We start from the raw sequence: 20,483 nt of genomic DNA, 5'->3' as shown, positions 1-20,483 counted from the left end.
CCAGCACCATCGTAACTTCAAATGGTCACTGAATGAGTGGTCGTTTAACAAGTACTACTGTACTGAAGGGTTGGCTGTTTTTCTTCTTTCCTTTTGGAAAATTTGCAAGGATTCAGATGAAATGCATTCTACCTAATTGTTTCTTATGGAGATAACAGACCAAAAGGGAATCTCCCTCCTGCTAGCTAGTGGAGTTCACAAAATCCAAGAGAGTTACCTACTGAAACAAAAGATAACTCAGGCATGGTATGATTCTCTGTCCTTGTCAGATATTTCCAAGAACAGCCTCCGTTAGCACACTGCTTAGTGATACAAAAATGCTCATGGCCACTAATGAAAACTGGGCATCCAGTTCACTGCTGCATTTACAAATATACCAAACTATGTACTGAGTCTTCAAAAGGGATTCAATGCCAACCAATATCACCGTCCTCTATTCCGCCTTTCTATAGAAAAGGACCACCTCAAATTTGTCTGGATGAATTTGTTTATCTTCACCCAATTCACCGACAACATTATATAGCAGATCACAACTTGAACAGCTTCCTTGGAAATATCTAGAAAAAAGAGATAAAGTTTGGTGCTGATATTAATTTAACAACAAGCTCTTATTGGAGAAGGAGATGAGATAGAAACTTCAGAGGAATTCAACAGCTAAGATTCCCCAGCAACAGATTCTGAGATTTCTTGTTCAAAAGGCCTGGAGCCAGTATTTAATGTGGCCTCTAAGCCAGAGATTCAAAATTGTACTGCAGTATCAAAATTCACAGAGAAATCCAAACAAACTGGAACCAATTCCCCACGTCTGGTGCCAATGTCAGTTGCCCTCCAAGTTAACCAAGGTGCTGTCCAATAAACAGGGGTGAATTATAACATCATGATTTGCCTTGAAGGCTTGAAAGTTATCCAAATTACACAGTTGCCCTTTGTTTGAATGGGCTTCACCATAGCCACAGGATGAGCATCCAGACGAAAAACCCACTGAAGGGCCGCATATTCTCATTCTCATCCTACAACAGTGCCACATAATAACAGGAGCTTGGGCTTCAGGAAGACGAGGCCAAGCCCCACTTATAAATAATTGTTCTACATAAAAGAATGGAGTGAATGCTCCCTGCCTTTACAAGCAGCAAATAATTATTCATAGAATTTGAAAATGTAAAGATGTAAAAACTGTCCTTGGCCGAGGAAAAAGTCAGACTTCCAAGAAAGAGCCTCTCATGATTATCAAATTATAATGGCTCAAAATTTAACATGAAAAGAGTCTACTAATCTAATAACAAATCTACATCTCAAGTGTAATTTAAGTCAAATAAAACATGCTGTCAGATGTCACCAGTCATGGGAATAAATACTGACTCTCCAGAAATTCATCCTGCATTCTGTAATAGCAAGAGATTCATGGATTCAACACAGCTAGCTAAGTTGTATTGCAGGCACAAAAAGGTCATGTACAAACAGACCTCCCTACTGCAGATAGGAATCAAAATATGCGTGCATGTGTGCATGTGTCCTTCCCAGGCCTATGCCTTTTATTCTGCCTTTTCAAATCAACAGACTTTGGGCTGTTCCTTTCTTGATCTCGAGAGTTGGAGATGTCTATTCCATGTTGACACAATGGCATTGATTCCCATCTTGCTAGCTTCAACCCTTACATACAATGAGTTAGGATGTCTTGCCTAAAGGGTCAAGTCTTACCAGCCAAGACTCTTGAGATCAGAATTTTAACTTGCATCCTACATGTTTAATCCTCTGCTCTAATCCTCTTCTGCAAGACTGTTTGCCTACTGCAAGTTTCATACATTCATGCTCAATCTGTGTTCTATCCTGACCTGCCACAGAAGTTCCAACATAGGAAACTATTTCCAGTGATGTTTTTGCCACTCCTGCAGCAGCACTATAAAGCAAAATAACAGTGGAACTTTTTTTACTGAAATATACCAGATATTTCCAAATTTTAATTGGTCTACAAATATATTTATTTATGATTTGGTTTTGTTTATCAAAATCTTTTGTTTGTTTAAAAAAGCAAAATGAATGTATACTTGAATTAGTTCTTCTGAAGAAGCCTATCATACAGATGCAAATATCAAGCCAAATCCAAAAATGCTAGGGAATTCCTGGAAGTTTGGCATTCAGACAAATCATCTGTCAATAGACACATAGAGATAAACCTCATTTACACACCATTCAAAAGAGACAATAAAAAATCTAGGAAGGAAACAAAAAGACTAGAACACATTACCTCCAGCCAATACTCAGATAAGCACCGATCAACACCAAAGAATCAGGCAGAAAACAATACCCTAATCAAGGAACCACCAAGGAGGAAGCCACACCCCTACCAAAAATGGCAGGGCAGGCGGCTATATATTCCTGCCCTGTGGAACTTCATCCCCCTGGGGATTAGACTGGCACCAACCTGCTAGCCTTTTGAAAGTTCCTGAAAACATGGTTTTGCCAATAGGCATGGGAACCAAGAAATGTGGTAGAGCCAGCACAGTGGTTGCGTTAGTGTTATTGTTAGATGTGATTACCTCAGCTTTGAATTTTATGAATTTTTAATGATATTTTTATAGGCTTTTATTTTTTTTTCTTGTTGTTAAAATGGTTGTATTGTTCTTTTTGTTGTTTTATATTTGTTTTAATTATTTGTAAGCCACCCAGAGCCATATAAATGACAGCTATATAAATTCAAATAATAAACAAACAAATGGCAGCAAACCCCACACTCGCTCCCATTGATGATGTTACCTAGTTGAGTAACGAAATGTCTGCAAGCAAACAACCAAGCTCAGAGAGCACCAAGAATTTCACAGTTCGACCCTGGCTACACATACTCTTTTCTATTGCATACAACTCTGCACTGTAGTAAAAAGCGTTTAATATAAGTTATAGGACTAATTATTGCAGGGCTGATCACCTACCTTTATGTGACTGAAGTCACCAACTTTAGTGGCCTCCTGTGGATTTATGGGCTTATTTTCTATACGTGGCTTTATCACTTGTCGAAATGGACTGGAAAGCGGAAGACCGCTCACGCTAATTCCATCTACAAAATGGGGAAAAGGTCAAAGTTACTATTATTTCACTTTCATTTACTAGGATACTTTCCAGATTCTTATCTAAAGACTATGTTCACATGACATGCTTTCCCATAGTTAATCATGGTTTACCAAACTCAATTTTCTGTGTTCACAGGATAAACTGAACTATAAACTATACCACATAAAATCTAGCTGAATAATTTTAGTTCGATATGGTACACGAACACAGCCAATAAGGTGGAATTTGATTCAAATAAATCTGAATGTTTTACATAGTGTAAAGAAAAGAAGATTAAACCATTTGAACTGAAGTTTGAAAATAATGGGGACAATCATCTCTAAGAGAAATGCTGGAAGAATTGCAAATCACAACTAAATCATAGCTTGCTCTTTTGATTTGGAATGTGATCAGAAACTATAGCTGATTTGGAACTAACAATGCTAGATAATTTGACTGTGTGAAGACAAATAAAGAAGCACAGAAGTCCAAAGCTTACACATGATTGGAATAATATGTTTCGGCAATACTTAGAATAATATTCTAAGGCAATATTGAAAACAGAGAAATTGAGAAGGAAGAAATCAACATATTTTTAAAGTAATAGAAATGCTAAATCGAAATGTGACCAAAGGATGCAATATTCAATCAATGTTGAATGGATATTTATTAGTATGAACTATCCCCAGCAAAATAGCATTAATATTTGTCAGATAGCCTAACATTAATAACCATACTTACACATAAATGCAATATTATATTATACCAAGAATCTTTTACAAGTGATTTACATAAAACTTTCCATTTGTCATTCTACATATTATAGAAGTAACTAAAAGCCTGCCTTTTGAAATCTAGCCTTTTATCATAACAGGCATTTACTGCTAGGCCATCCAAAGGATTGACTTTTAAACAAGTAGCTTTTGTCTAAAGGGAAAAAAGGTGAATAACACAGCTCATTAACCTGTTATTTCCAAAGGCGAGAAATGGATTTCAACCTTTAGCTTTGACCCAATTTAAATAAATATCAACTAGCTGTTATATTTGTTGTTATATCTGATATTGATTTGTTTTGATATTTATTTTGTATTATATGTTTTAACGTAATTCATGTAAATTGGGAAGTATGGCACTCAGATTCATTTGCAATTCGAGCAGCCTATAAACCCAATAAGATAAATAAATAAATTAGTGGCCAGATCTTTGTTAGATGCCTTAGAAAAGGAGCCAGCCGTTACTAACTGACTGCTTATGAAGTACAGGCAAACTGTCTTTACGCTAACCTAGATATGAACTGATTATTTAAGAGAAAAATGAACATAACAAACAGAAACCAAAGAGCTCATTTTCCAGTCCTAGAGCAGTAGGATATGAAGGTCCTTCTGAGAAGCAGTTCTCTACTCTTTCCTTTGCCTATCTGCAGCATATAAGAGCACAAGGCATCTGAAGCAACTAATCTGCCATTATACAGTGCATGTGTGAGTATGTAAGTATGTATGTTTACATGTGAAAAAGAGAGATAAAATTTTTATGCTTCAGAAAGCAAGACTAAGACTGGCCCAGTTCTTTCCTGCTATAAATAGGGATATTAACATTGCTTCCACAAGCACAACTCAGAGAACCTCAAATAATTTCTCTTTTGGGGGGCATTTTAATATATGTCACTCCTACAGTCTAAAACTTCTAACACCAACGACAATACACCTTCATCCTAAGGGTCTGCTAACTTCTCCCATAGAATAGCAAATGCATTTTCATCTAAAATCCGTTACAATGAAGTAATTAACTTACCTTTATTAATACTGGTTTAATACTAAATAATTTACAATGAAGTAGAAAGCAATCACTATGTATTTAGTACTGCAACTGTTAATTAAAATATGAAGTCATTAGATTTGTATCAATATATTATAATAATACTTTTGCCTGGAAGAATTTGTGGAACACCAACTGCAACTTATAAATTATGTATACGGTATTTCTCTTGCATTATTAAAATTATCAGGTTTGTCAGATACTGTGCAATATAGCTTTTCCATTATATTCTAGAAAATGCTGAAAAATTGTTTTTCTCTCTCATATCACTATGTACAATATATTTAGCAATGTAAAACCAACTCAGGGGGTCTGATCCTCCAACATCTTTCACTGGGTTAACATAGTGGGAGTAATGTGTTTTGGAAAATTAAACAAGGTAGGGAAAGCCTACAGAGCACATCTTCTGGAGTTCTTTCCAAGACCTTAATATTAGCATTCTCTGGGTCATGTGACCAGGAGGAAGGAGGAGGTGGGGCTTAGACTGGAAGCAATAAGGGTAGAGAAGTACTGACACTTTGCCACCTTTATCGACACAAGGTAGTATCAATAGGAGCTCTAACCTGTGTTCGGTAGAGTTTGTCCTTCATTGAGCGCCAGCAACGCTCTAGATGCCTCTTCTCTCTTTTCATATCTCTCAGCTCCTCCATGAACTACGGGGAGTGACAGGATCCATGAGAGGAAAGAGGGTGCATGGGTGCGATCTGATCCAAAGCCTTAGCCACCCCCCTATTCCAAGCAGTGACCAAGGCTTCAGATGGACCATACAGCAGACCGGCAGGAACAACCCCCATCTCCCTCTGAAACCCATCCAGGTCCATCAGTCACTGGGGGCGTACCAATCTAGTGTGTCCAGCCTTCTGGCAGCAGACAACAGCGCTAGAGAATCCCATGGTAATCAGGGCATGATTTGACTATGACAAGGGAGACATTAAGAGCCCCCCCCAATTTCAGATTACATAGCCACATCAGATGTGTGACCACTGTCCCGTGTCAGGCTCTGGATGATCTGAGATGGGCCCAAGGCCGTCATGGTGGCCATGAACTCCCAAGCCATCTCAGACCCCTCTCTCAGAGAAAGCAGACTGAAGTTCTCGCAGAATGCAAGTCTAGGGAACTCCACCACCAACCCAAAAACTGAGTCAAGGAGCTCAGGCAGGAAGGTTGCTATGCAGCAGGGAGGCTGGTGCAACAGCAACAATCCCAACTGATCCCTAGAGTCCAACTTAATGAACAGGGTCTCACATCTAGTGACCTGTGGAGCAGCATCCCTGAAAGCTGTAAGGGATTCCCAGAATAACAATCACCACAGTTCCACCCTTGCCCCGGAGTCTCGGCTGATGTCATACCCGGAACCCAGCTGGGCAGATCTCCAAAAGGGCCACACTCCCTTCTGGGCCCAGCCAGGTTGGCCCTCTTATCAATTATTAGATTGCAGATAAAGGAGGCTTTATTAGAGACCGACCTTGCACTTAAAAGCAGCAGCCGGAAGCTGGTTTTTAGTAAAGTTTTTAGTGAAATGAAAATCACTGTATATGTTTTAAAATAAATAAAATGAGCCATCTATATGGTTTATAAATGATAATGAACATTATTCACATTTCTCATCTCCCAAATATGGAAATTTGAGTTATGGTGGTGCGTGACATTTCTTGTTACTTGTTATTCTCCTAAATAACATTTCTTTGCATTGTACTGTGAATTTCTAGAGTTAGCGTGGTTTTAAAGAGCTCTAGGGGAAAATTAAAAATGACTTGTCTAGCCCGCAGCCACCGCAATTTATGATGTGTTTGCAAAAGTACAATACCAAACAGTTCATAACTCAAGCAGAGAAGGAAGCTGATTTCAAATATATAGCCAAATGCAGGCCTTCCAATCGTTTTTATGGCTTCTTTTTCTTTTTCCTTTGCTTTGTGCACACATGACAAGAGGAGTAAGAACAGAAGCCTGTTACCTCCCACTATGTGCTGTGATGTTTATGCACATCTTAATGCAACCCTCCAGTGGGTTTGACTGAAGCCATAAGATTTAAAAGGACTTATGGAGAGGCATCAGCAGGATCTGATGCCTTAATCAAAATGATAATAGCAGCATTACACCAAGGCAATGCAAGCTTCACCCCTTTTGTATGAGTACGTGATGTCATGATGCGGGTACAAAACAGACAAAGCTTGAAATGCAACAATGCACCACTGCTTTTGTCATCTGCCCCACCCGTCACCCTCATGAACATCTCTAAACTAGGAAAACAATTAGGGTTTGATAACTTTCCAAATGTAAACAACATGCCAACATGCCTCTAAACCAACTCTTCTTGCCTGCCAATCAGACTCTGCCTGAACCCAGTCATGGGTATTTCTATTTTGTGTGCTGTTTATTTTTGTGAGGATAGAAGCGAACCAAATCAAAGTCAAGTGTAAAGCGGTATCATTGGTAATAAGAACATTCCAAATTGCTGACATCGCAGATTCATACTTAACTTCATCAACTAACATGGCTATCACACTAGCCATAAGAAAGATCTTATATCAGGATATCAGATACTTTTTAAAAAAGAAAATAAAGGTGCACAAAGGTAGACCCAAAATCTAGTAAATAACAGCTTAGTTATAAATGATCCTTGAGAAAGGAACAAAGTTTTGGATCAACCCTACTCCCAAAGCCCTCAAGTCAGTCAGGCAAAAGATGTAGGAAGAATAAATTTAACTTGTTTGTTGTTCCACATTGTCCTCTTTCCTCTATTAATTCAAGCTAGAATGAGTTTTACCAGCCATCTGATGGGACCTAGGAGGCATGCCCCTTCAGTTATTGTGCCTGCCCTGTGGAATGATTCCCACCCCCATTGAGATTTGACTAGCCCTAACCCTGTTAGCCTTTGAGAAAGCTTTAAAGACCTGGATGTTCCTTCAGGCATTGGAGCCAAAATGTTAGGTGGAAGGTTGAATGTATGTAGTTACATTCTGATTGCGTGATTTGTTTTTACTATTGCAGTTTTGAGGGAGTTGCAAATTGTGATTTTGTTTTACGGTTCTATGCCACCCAGAGTTGTATCTTTGCAAGTTGGGCAGCCAAATAAATAAATAACCAACCAACCAGCCAACCACCTAACCCACCCACCCACCCACCCTGTCCACATTCTTGTTATACAACCTCCTCTAACCTTAATATTCCCTACAACTGGCAGGGAAAAGAGCTAATAATGGATTTAGCAAGGATGTAAAATGGCCTGCCCAAAGTTGACATCCTTCCTTCCTTCTATTCTAATCCCACTTGAATAGTCACTCAAGAAGGGGATATTAATATAGTTCTGCTGAAGTTCAAATTTGCATCAGTCTTTAGGAAATATATGAAGTAGCAATTGGAATTTTGTTTTAAATAAATGGTTCAATTCTTTTTTCTTGATTCAAATCACGAGTTAGGTTATCACTGATCAAAATCCACCTGTTTCATTCAATATAAATTGATTAATTGATTGAATGAATGAATGTACACGCACGTGTATATTCATTCATTCACACTGTGTGTGTGTGTATGTGTGTGTGTGTGAGTGTGTCTACTGAATATATAAAACATTCTCCCTGCCTGAGTACCTCATCCACTAGGCAGAAACATTCTTATATACATTTGGAATCTGCAAAGCAGGATTGTATTAGCTACAAAATGAGCATGAATATACTTTTTACAAATTATTTTCACAAATCTTAAGACCTAATTCTCTTCCACTTTCTGATTGATATGAATAGCAAGAATTATAACTATTATAAATTAAATACCAACATGAACTCTGTTTCTAAAGACATATGTACACTCAGCTATCAGCTGCTTTTGCCATTTCCATGATGTTAATATTTGCAAAATAGAAAGGTTTTACTCTTCAGTTTTCAAACATCACTTGCTAACTAATTAGAGAAGCCTGTCAAAATTAAAATGTAGCCCTTCATATTAAAATAAAACTCTAAACCCACCATCATTCAGATCTTGCAGAAGGTTTTCCTGACAGGAGAAATCAAGCTTGACTTTAATGTACACAGTAAATACAGCAATACTTCCTGGCTTTAAAGGAAACTGGGAAAGTGTATCTTCTAGATTCCAACTCAAGAAGTCACCAAACAGTTTTCCTAAAATAAAAATATGCATAGGTTATATGAAAATGGAAACACATTTAATGTATATCCCTTCAGTAACATAATCCAATGTTAAATACACATACTTCTGAATTTGCAGAGATTTTAATGATTTCTCAGGAAATTTTAAAAAACCCACTGATTTCCATCATCCTTCACTGTTTCTGCAGTACAACAAAAACAGGTACTGTAAGGTGATTAAATAACTTTTCCACTATTTTCATGAACAAATTGGGAAGGCTTTCCCCCCTAATCAAATAACAAGGAATAAAAAAATTGGTTTTTTTAGAATGTACTCTAAAATTTCTTTAAATTTAGACTATCTAATACTGAATGAAATTTCTATAAAGCATATTTAGAATAGTATTCTACGTTACATATAATATCAGAAGACTTGAACTGTCAGTTCTTGACTTTTTGTTCTTCAGTTGTATATGGTTAGTCTTCACAAACCTAAGTCTACTACTTAGGCTAATAAGAATGACTGTTCCTATATTTCAGCTTGCAATATGGTTTTGGAGAGGGGAAAACAGTTTTCTCTGTCCTAGTCAAAACCAGCCCAGAAGGAACTGGAAATTCTTCACAGTATGTGAAGTATTTAAAACACATGTAAAACTTGTCTGTTGGGTAATTTGAGAAACTACATTTATTAGTGCAGACAAATCTCTCTGCTTGTAAAGCACAAGAGCCTTCAATCTGTCCGATTCTGGGCAAGCCGCAGAGTGCAGAAGAAATGCAATCCCAATTAGAAAAAGAATCTGGAGAGGACAAAAAACTGAAACAAAACAGCCCACTAGGTATAGAAAACCAGGGCGGAGCAGAAATGATTTTATAGCAGTTGGGATAACAGTAATATTAACCTTTTACATTGACCATTTTTGATGTAACCTCCAGCTTCTCCAAAGGTTCTGTTCCAATATTTTCAAGTTTAATGATGAGTGGCTGAGTCTCTCCATTGTACAGCTGGACAGACACGCTGGTAGTAATTTCATCACCTGAAGAAGGCTGAAGTGTACGAGCAGACCTTCAAAAAGGATAGGAAAGATGCCAGTAGGTAATGAATCCATCACTATAAAATGAATCCACATATTATTAACCATAGGTTCATAGATAGCTAGATGTTTTTAAAGTGTTAATAAACAGCATCATCTAACTTTATTAACCATGAACTTATGGTTAATAAAATGGGGATGATGGAGAGCATAAAGAGCAGTCAGCCAAGAACATCCACTAGCCATAAGAAGCATTTAAAACCCCAAGCTTTAGCTTGGCACTAATTACTGTGAGAAGGAAATCAAATTCTTCCCCCCTCCCCATGTCAGCAGGAAGTCAAAGCTTCCCGTTTGTCTCACCCTACCATTGTTTATCTTAACAGCAATCAAGGTATATGACTAAATTATAGTAAGAATGGAGTCACCTAAAAAGATTGAAAACGTAGCAGGAAGAATCAAGAGTCCTCCTCCCCAGCCCAAAATTAAATAACTAAAGACCTAGTAGGAAGGGCCAACATTCCTTGAAGCTGTAACTGAATCATAAAAAGATTTCTTCCCCAAAGGGATCTACATTCCAGTTAGGCAATTCCAGATAAGGCAAACACAGGAAACCCCAGCTTAGTTGGGTGCCTGACCTCAGAATGCTCCCTTCTAAAAATCTAGTCAATTTCACCAGAGAGTGCTCTCTCTTGGAATCCCAGCAAATTACCTTTCCTAAGAATTCCTAGAGGGCAGGCATTCCTTCGCACCTTTCAAGGAACAACAGTATCTTCCCTATAAAAGGAACTCCTGGGGAAACCCAGAGCAGGGCCGCTGGACAGCTGATCCTTTTGGGTATCTGGCTCTGGGAAAATAAAGTCTTCTCTCTCCTTCAAGCAACCACCTGTGTGTTTATTCCCAGCTCCGAGATGAACCTGGTAAGCTTTCTTTCTAACATTACTATTACTTGAATGGCACTCTTTATTACTGTTCTTCACCTGCCACACTTGAAGATTGGACTCTGCATGAGCTACAACTGTAGGCAGAGGCAGATGTAGAGAATTTTATTTTGGAATCTAAAGTGCAAGCTAAGTCAAACTTAGTGTTGAACCAAGCTAAAGAAAGATACAATTAAAGTAACTTCTGCCCTTGGAAACTGACAAAAGTGTTAACACTCAAAGCTAATTTATTTTGGGATACAATTAAGGCATACCTTTGAACATAAATTTAGCACTGAGAAACAGGTATTTAAAAAAAAAAAACCTCCCAAAAACATTAACAAAAAGTCTAAAGCACATATAAGGTAATGAAACAGCTTACTAAGGGAACAGTGTAGATAACTTTATTATTTCTCTCTCATATATTATTCCTCTCTCTCTCTCTCTCTCTCTCTCTCTCACACACACACACACACACACACACACACACACACTGCTCTCCTTTAAAAATTTCAATCTCTTAACTGTGATTTTGATCAGGCATTTGGAATCTATTTCTAAATACAGTTTCAAGCATGTTTTAAAAGAAAACTATGCTGAACATTCAATTCAGGGCAGATATTAATATTAGTCATAATAAAAGACAAAAAACAAGCAGAGAAAATTCCACCAAGACTTGCTTCCAAAAGTTTGTAGGACCCTCCAGAGCAAAGCTGAAAGGTGCAGAGGTAAGCAAGAGAAATCTCACTGTAAGAACATATATCCATACATGAAACATGGATGTAGTCAAGATAATTTCCTAATTGGAATCACTAAAGGTTCAAGTTAAAAATAACTCCTTTACAAACAAAGACCCTTTTTTTGGCTTAAAATAGCAGGACTCAAACAATATTGCATTTGGAAGCCTCATCCATTTTCAAAATGATTTATAACACAGCACTGAGGCAAATACAATTTCATTATTTAAAATCTGCTTTAAGAGAAGATAAGCTCTCCCTCAGGGAGTTTCACTGTACATCAACTCTTAACATAAGATGACAGGTTAAGACATTTTTATTCCTCAAACTTTTGGCAGGTTATTGGTGGCTGCTGCATTCACTGATGGGGTTTCCTCATTTTCATTCATATATGATTTGGTGTTTAAATGATAGTAAACTGCTGTTTTTATTATTAAGATGAAGTATTATTTCCAATTATTCTGAATTTTTTAAAAAGAAAAGCAGTTTGTGTTTTAAAAAGATATTCAATTAGGAGACACATAATACTACTCCAATAGTTCTTTAGATGCTGATAGATGTACCCAAACTTTACCAACTTGGAAATCAACCATCAGAATTCTTACCTTGGTAACGAAGTACTAATCTGCAACCTAGGTAAAGAGGGAACAACTTCCACTGTACAACCACTGGTCTTTATTCCTAGTAGTTTATCCAAAAGGCAATCACTGAAGACTCCAAAAACTGAGGTATGATAGCCTGTCATCATGAGAAATGGGTCAGAAATTGAGTAGAAATGATCATCAAGCACAAATGGAAATCTACTACAGCTGTCGGAACCAGGGAATTATTTAATTTATGAAAAATGTACAGAAGACCTAAGTGTCAGTTGGACATGTAACTAATTTGCTACTGTATAGTTAAAACATTCCTAGGACAATCATTATGGCTAAGAAACCTCAAATCTCAGCCAGGATTTGACATTACAACATGCTATTTGAATGGCTAATGCAGAGAGATTAGGAGAACTGCATTCTCTGCCTGCTCTTCCTCCTCTTCCTCCTCTGATGGTCTGGGGAGGTAGGGGGCATAATAGTGGTATTATTGAAAGTAACAAAGCCAAAATTTTGGGGGCTATAAAATTAGCAGAAGTCAAATACATACAGTTTGCTTATTTTGACAAAAATAATAAATCTGGCAAATTGTGCCACGGAGTCTTGGCACCCTGAACTGTGGGTTTGAGATTAATAAAAATGGGGCTGCAGAAAATATGTGCCCGGCAGTTTACCCACCTCTCTTTTAAGGCTCTAGAAATCTATTACTGACATATAAGATAAAATAAAGAAGCAGCACTTAGAAACTAGCACAAAGTCAGACTCTTCTGGCATACTGCCACTCCAGGCATTCCTTCTGCTGTTTCTTCCCACTCTTCATTAATCTGCCATTTATAATTTACTGGAATAATTGTTTAAACACCATATCAACTGCACTACTGTTCATGTTTAAGTAAATATTGATGGGATTTTCTGTTGAAAACTATATTAGAACATTTCAAAAGTACAAAAGCTAATCAATAGCTAAAATTTCAAATCACACATCAGTCTGCCAGACATAGATCAGGTCACAATATCTTCTGCATTTCATCATAATCTGTAGTCCAGCACACACTCTTTGGTGATTACATTTGGAACTGCAAAGGATCTTAGTAACAGATTCTTTGGGGTATTAGATTCCTAAATCATTTTTTTGAAACACGCTGATGAAAACTGATTTAAAATGAATCATATTCAGTAAAGATAAAGCTTTTACTTCATCCTTTTCATTACTATTTTTGATATAGTAATAATATCAACCTAGAGCAGAAAAGCCCTTGCCTCATTAAAAAATCAACACAATCTGAAATGGCTTGCAGCAGCTTACACTTCTCATTGTAGAGCAAATCCTACTAGCAATCTTTACCGTTGATGTTGATCTGGCCTGGAGACTGAGGAACACCAACAAGGGTCACAGGATAGAGACCAGACTCTGCAGGTAAAGAGAGAGCGGCGGGGAGAGATTCAAACTCAACTCCACTCGTCAGCAGCCCCTGGGGAGAGGAAAAGCAAATTCAATTTAGTTGCATTAAGCTAAAAGCATATTGAATATAGGACATTATATTATGCAACTGGAATAATACGCTAATAAAATTTTCCTTAAAAATATTTAAATAGTGATACTATTAGGAATAGTAATCACTATTCCTAATTTCCTTATGATTGCTACATTTTAACTACTGCCTTAGATTTATTTTATTGTATGTTATCTTGAGTACATTTGTAGAAAACCATTCGTGTACACTATTCATTCTGTGGAAAACATTCCTAATTTAGTACATACACAAATTACCTGTAGAGCACCTGAGTGAAGGGAATGATTATGGGAAGAACCTGAACTGTTGACATTTATGTTATCAGTTTCATCTTTAAAAATCCCTTTTTAATATCAAATTAGTTTATGCAACTCATATGGTTAATGTGCTCATTCCACCAACATTTGTAACTGTGACAGAAACACTTTCTTGCAAGGCATAATAAAGAAAAGTAAGATTTTCTTCAAATGTATTATCCCCTCTTACTTCTTGGGACATGCTATAACAGTGTACTGTCTCTACAGACAAAAAAATTCCCATTAATTAAGAGACATTTTAACATTTTTGGAACATTCTACTGGCTGGATTTATGTACAAGTGAATCAACAAGTCATCTGATCTGATATCAACTGACACAAGGCTTGACTGTAATAGCTTTCGAATGCCAAAGGAGATAATGTACTGGATTATCCAATTCAGCAACTGTGAAGAAAAAGCACCATAACAGCAGAGCCCATAATAGTATTATACAGAAGATATAAGGACAACAGCTGAAGATACAGAGGCAAGTGTGAAAGGGCTAAGCACACTGAAGATTACAAACTAGAAATTCACTTTTCTAAACATCTAGGTACTTCACTCTTTCAATGCCCAGAGCTTTACATCAAACATTAATATAAGAAAATACAACCCCACTCAGTTAAACAGAACAGACAAGCTGTTCTACACAGCATAAAATATCATAAACATTCCCTTTGAAATAAGTGAGTTTTTGGAACAGGCTGAATCAGGAAAAACTACCTGACAATAAATAGGTACAGCAATGTATCTTTACAACATGGAACAGTCTATCTATGGAGACTGTGGGTTCTCTATCTCTGGACTTTTTTAAGAAGTGGCTGGACAGCCACTTCTTGGAGATGGTTTAATTCGTTTTCCTGTACTTTTCAAGGGTTGAATTAAATGATCCTTGTGATTCCTTCCAATTCCACAATTCTATGATTTTATGGTTCATCCCATCTGGAAAAGTGAGAGGAATTATTTCAAAGAGAAGGTACTGTCCAACCTTACAACAATCACAATAAAAGCCTTGCTTTACATAATAAATACCGTCTCATTAAGCAGCAAAGTCACAAGGTTCAGTTATGAACCCTTTTCTAGGTAATCTCAATTATTTTACTGTATATTTTCTAGGCCATACATGGGTTCAACTGTAACCTCTCAACAACCAGCATTTATTCTTGTATGCCTTGAATCCTGAGGATAATTATACATCCACCCACCATCTGTGTGTTTAAACTTTTCAGTTAAGTTTGCAAAATAGGGCTTACTTTCCAATGTAAATACATTTTGAAAATACAGACCTGGTGCATTTAGTATTGCTTGAAATTTTATTTCACTGATTAAGGTCTACCTATTGTTTTCCTTGTTCTGGATGATGATGATGATGATGATGATGATGATTAGACTTTTATCCTCCCTCCCTCCCTCCCTGTCTCTCTCTCTCCCTCTCTCTTTCTATATAGATATAGACATAGACATGGACATGGACATGGACATGGACATGGACATGGACATGGACATGGACATGGACATGGACATGGACATAGACATAGACATAGACATAGATAGATAGTCAAGTCAAGGTAGTGAACGTTCTGGGAAAACCCTAAAACACAGCTCATTCTCATTAAAACCTATAAAGGCACTTAAATCAAGGCAACAGTTGTCTTAATATTGGCCATTTCCTGTTGCAATTATCTTTTTTGAGTTTCACAGCTTTTGATTGTCTGCATAGAATCCTCCATACATGAACTTCACATAAAAATATGCGATTCATTCTTTTATCAAACAATATATTTTAAAGCACCACCCAATTCCCATTTCAGGGCCAGAAGCCCCTCTTAGGGTTAAATACTTTGCTTCCGTTCTGTCTCAAGGGCCTTGTGTTATTCTGCATGCCACTCCAGCCTATTCAATCTTTCCTCCCACACCTAGCATCAATTGCCCTATCCATGCTAATGGCTGTAACCACTCACTTCACAACCACTTAAATCCAACATTCTTCAAGTGTTTTGCCCTGACTGAGAAAACCTGATCCTAGAGTTCCCTGCAGGGACTAAGCATCAAGAGAATCCTCCATTAGATATGATCACCAGGGTTGCTACAGTAGCTGAATGTCACAATTGTGATCACCAGGGTTGCTACAGTAGCTGAACGTCACAATTCTTTTTATCTTACTTATCTTATCACATCTTTCTCTGCAGCTAGCATCCTGTCCAAATCAAAATGATCTTCATTTGCATTTCTACTGTATCATGTTCTTTATTATGTCCTTGCTATTAAGCAATAAACTTATATTTAAATATTTTGCTCCTGTTCTATCTGTAAGAAAACAATGAGCTCTACACACACACACACATTTATATTCATTTGTTCATTTATCCATTCAGCCATTCCACAATAACAGTTGCACTCTGTTAACTGCCTTGTATATTCCTTGTTACTCCTTTGAGGAATATAATATTAATTTATTTATATTTATATTAATATATTAATTAATATATTACAGGTAGTCCTCAATTAATGACCACAATTGGGACTGGAATTTTGGTCACTAAGTGATGCAGTCGTAAAACGAGATGTCATGTGACTGCAACGCTTAGCAACTACAATCCTGTCAATTCCCCTTGATGTTGTTAAGCCTATTTTACCAGTCATTAGCCAAGGACCCACCCCAACCCAAGCCATTCCGGGCTTGGTCCCTCCCAGCTCAAGCCTAAGTAAGGTAATGGACTGCCTCCAACACCCCCCACCTGCCTATCTCCCCCCACCATCTCTGCCCTTTTGGCTGCCCTGTACCCTGCCTTGCTGAGCAAAGGAGAAAAAACAACAACACCCAAGAGCTCTGTGCAAAGGGACTGCTCTCCCCCCCCTTTTCACAGTCAAAGCCCAGCCCAGCCCTGCCCAGCAGCCAGGCTTGGCACGTCTCGTCAGCAGCGGGAGCGAGAAGATGGCAAGGTAGCTGGGGCAGTGGAGTGCAGGGCGGCAAGGGGCCAAGAAGGCATAGATGGGAGAGGAGGTAGGCAGGTGGGGGGAGTTGCAGCACCCCTGTGGTTGTAAGTGCAGGCAGGCTGCCAAGCACCCAAATTTTGATTATGTGACTGTGGGGGTGCTGCAACAGCCATAACTTCGGTCACCGGTCATAAGTCATTTTTTTCAGTGCATTCATAACTTTGAATAGTCGTTAAACAAATGTTCGGTAACTGAGGACTACACCTGTATTAGGAATATATTATTCCTTTGTGGAATATATTCTTACCCCAATAATACATGGCATGCCTTTTAAAGTGCTCTGCTATTAGGCAGAAAACTCAGCTTCTATGTACATTTCTGGTACTAAATCAAAGTTTTAATAAACCCACAACATGTTGCTACCTATGAACTTGCTGTAGCTGTGCCTAATAGCCATCTTTACTATATCAATCCATACCATTTGATAGCATTTTTAATAATATTTGCTTCCATTCTCTCTTAATATTATTGCTAACAGACCTGATGTCTAGAAAACATCAAGTTTCTACAAAAACCTTTGATCTTGTGTACACTTTGGTTCTAAATTCAGGATTTCAGAGAAATCTGCACTAAGGAACTCTAACTTTCCATTGGTAACTTTGAAGTAAACACCTTTTGTGTTTTCCCTAAATTATATTATTATTTCATTATTTATTTCGTTAAATTTATTATAGCTGCCCACTCCAATAGACTTTGGGTAGCTATAATCACAAAATCTAATACTGATTAAAACAATTAAAAACATAGACAAAGCAAAGCAAAACAGCCCAGACTAAAAACAGCCATTAAAACATAGCATGACAATCAGCCCGTCACCCCCCTGCAACACATTAACACCAGACCTGGGACCAAAGCAAGTTTTAAGGACTTTTTGGAACCCCAGGAGAAAGGGTGCTGTCTGTATCTCAAGGGGGATGCTGTTACAGAAGGCAGGGACCATGAAAGAGAAGGCACGCTTCCTAGGACCCACAATATGGCAACATTTAATAGAAGGGACCAGGAGTGCACCCATTCTGCCCAAATGTACCAGGCAGGCAGAAAAAACGGGAGAGAGGCAGTCCCTCAGGTAATCAGGCCCTATGCCATGAAGGGTTTTAAAGCTATCTACCAGCACCTTGAATTGCATTCAAAAGCAAATTGGTAGCCAATGTAGCTCATGCAGCAGTGGTAACATAGGGGCACGATGAGAAGTGTCCACAACTGCAGATTTTGAACCAACTGTAGTTTGGATGGACTTCAAAGGCAGCACCATGTAGAGCGTGTTGCAGTAGTCCAGTCATGAGTGACTGTCTGCAAGGCCACTTGCAGATGTAAAGCTGGGTATCATCCCTGCACTGATGATACCAAACCCCAAACCGATGGATGACCTCACCCAGCAGTTTCATGTAGATGTTAGATGGGAGGGGGAGTATCAAACCCTGAGCCATCCCCAAGTGAGGAGCCACAGGCACAATCTCTCCCCTTCCATCAACACCAACTGGAACTGACCACTGAGGAAGCAGGAACTATTGCAACATGGTGCCTCCCACTCCCAATCCCTGCAGTCATTCAGAAGGATACTGTGACTGATGGTATTGAAAGTCTCTGAGAGATAAAAGAGCACAAGGATGGATGTATTACCACCATCCTGGCTCTGCCACAGGTCAAAACAAGCATGACCAATTCTCAGATAAACTGCACAGCTGGATGAAAAATAGCTCAACAAAGCAGCCAAAAAATAATACGGCTAATGATCATGGATGCTTACCTCAGACTATATCAACACACCAGAAATAACCTCAAGGAGCAAATGGAACAAACCATGACCCTATAACACACAAAAATGCTGACAACCACCATCTACATCTCTAAGACAAGCAGAAAAAAGGAAAACAAAACTCCAAACCAAACTGCTCAAGCTAAACATCAGAAGCAAGAGGTTGTTGTTGTTGTTCAGTCGTTAAGTCGTGTCCAACTCTTCATGACCCCATGAACCATATCGCGCCAGGCAAGCAAGAGGTACCTGAACCCAAATGGGTAGTCAACATGACTAGCTGCCCACTATCCACCACAGAACACACTATCCTCTAGAAAGGGCTCAACTATAACATAGACAATGATAATCAGTTAGAATTCTTTGCAGCCTTAGAAGCAGCATTTAAAACCACAGGACTTGCCACAGAGGCCCAATGTAAATATAAGGCAGACAATTATACTACAGACCAGAAGAACACAGAATCAGAACCAACTCAAAGCAGAGGACAGAGCAGCCCTCAAAAACCTAAAGAAGGACCAAACCATCACCATCCTCCCAGCAGACAAAGGCCAAACCATGGTTATCATGGACAGAACACAATACATACAAAAAGCCAAAGAATTGCTGGAGGGCAAAGAAACTTACATCCCAGTAAACACCAACCCCAATATAGAAACCAGACAAATTGATCAAGAGAAAGAGCATTATTCATACGAGTACAAGTGTGCTGCAGCAACCCAGAACACCAGAAAAAGGGAACAGATCGCCTATACAACATCTTCCAACAAAATGGATACCCATGCAACTTTATCAAAAGGTACCTGACCACTCAACCCACTACAGCACAACCAACACAAGCTACAAAAAAAATAATACTGCCATACATTAAAAACATATCAGAAATAACCAACAGACTATTACAACCACATGACATCACCGTAGCACACAAACCAAACCAAAAGACCCAGTAGCCCAAAAAGAAAAAAACAGGAGTCATCTACAACATACAGTGTAAGGACTATAACAGCCACTATGTAGAACAGACAGACAGAAGACTAGCAGAGCACATTCATGAACACCAACTAGCAGTCAGAAGTCACAATGAAAACTCTTTAATCTCACAACACATGGACAGATTCAACCAGTTTCAACTGGGAAACTGTGAGCATCTAGACCAAGCTAAATCCAAAAACGCTAGGGAATTTCTGGAAACCTGGCATTCAGACAAATCAGCCGTCAATAGACACATAAACCACATTTACACACCATTCAAAAGAGACAATTAAAAAAGCTAAGAAGGAAACAAAAAGACCAAAACACATCCTCTCCAGTAGCCAACACCCAGATAAGCAGGGATTAACATCAGACAAACAATCAGGCAGAAAATAATACCCTAATCAAGAAACTACCAAAGAGAAAGCCACACCCCCACCAACACTGGCAGGGTAAGCCAGTGTACGGAAACAGGGAGCAAAACGCCACATTCACACTCATACTCACTAGCACTGATGATGTGACCTAGTTGGATAATGAAACATCTGCAAGCAAACAGCCAAACTCAGAGAGCACCAAGTACTCCATAGTTCAACCCTGAGCTACATATATTCTCTTCTATTGAAAATGTAAAATACAAGTAGAATTTGGCAACACCAGAAACCATAATATAATCACAGGGGAAGATTACAATTAGGACATGTATAGAATGTAAACAATTCTT

The 20,483-nt window shown here is 38.3% G+C and overlaps 1 protein-coding gene across 6 annotated transcripts in view; it reads right to left on the bottom strand.

Moving 5' to 3' along the window:
* TRAPPC9 (trafficking protein particle complex subunit 9) overlaps positions 1 to 20,483 on the bottom strand; it is a 281,618-nt gene that overhangs the window by 222,154 nt on the left and 38,981 nt on the right. For all 6 annotated transcript variants that reach the window (XM_088148925.1, XM_088148924.1, XM_088148920.1 and 3 more), the window contains 5 exons: positions 13,569 to 13,695; positions 12,236 to 12,368; positions 9,845 to 10,008; positions 8,826 to 8,978; positions 2,928 to 3,052 (listed from right to left, as the gene is read on the bottom strand). In XM_088148925.1, the coding sequence (XP_088005051.1) occupies positions 2,928 to 3,052; positions 8,826 to 8,978; positions 9,845 to 10,008; positions 12,236 to 12,368; positions 13,569 to 13,695 (702 nt within the window). The remainder of the gene's footprint in view (positions 1 to 2,927; positions 3,053 to 8,825; positions 8,979 to 9,844; positions 10,009 to 12,235; positions 12,369 to 13,568; positions 13,696 to 20,483) is intronic.

This window comes from Python bivittatus, unplaced genomic scaffold, assembly GCF_059951505.1.
Source record: "Python bivittatus isolate LINGU-HERP-01145 unplaced genomic scaffold, Pbiv_v1 ctg000590_np1212, whole genome shotgun sequence".
Classification (NCBI taxonomy): domain Eukaryota; kingdom Metazoa; phylum Chordata; class Lepidosauria; order Squamata; family Pythonidae; genus Python; species Python bivittatus.
The sequence above is the reverse complement of the archived record's forward strand: the minus strand, read 5'-3'. Positions and strand labels throughout refer to the sequence as shown.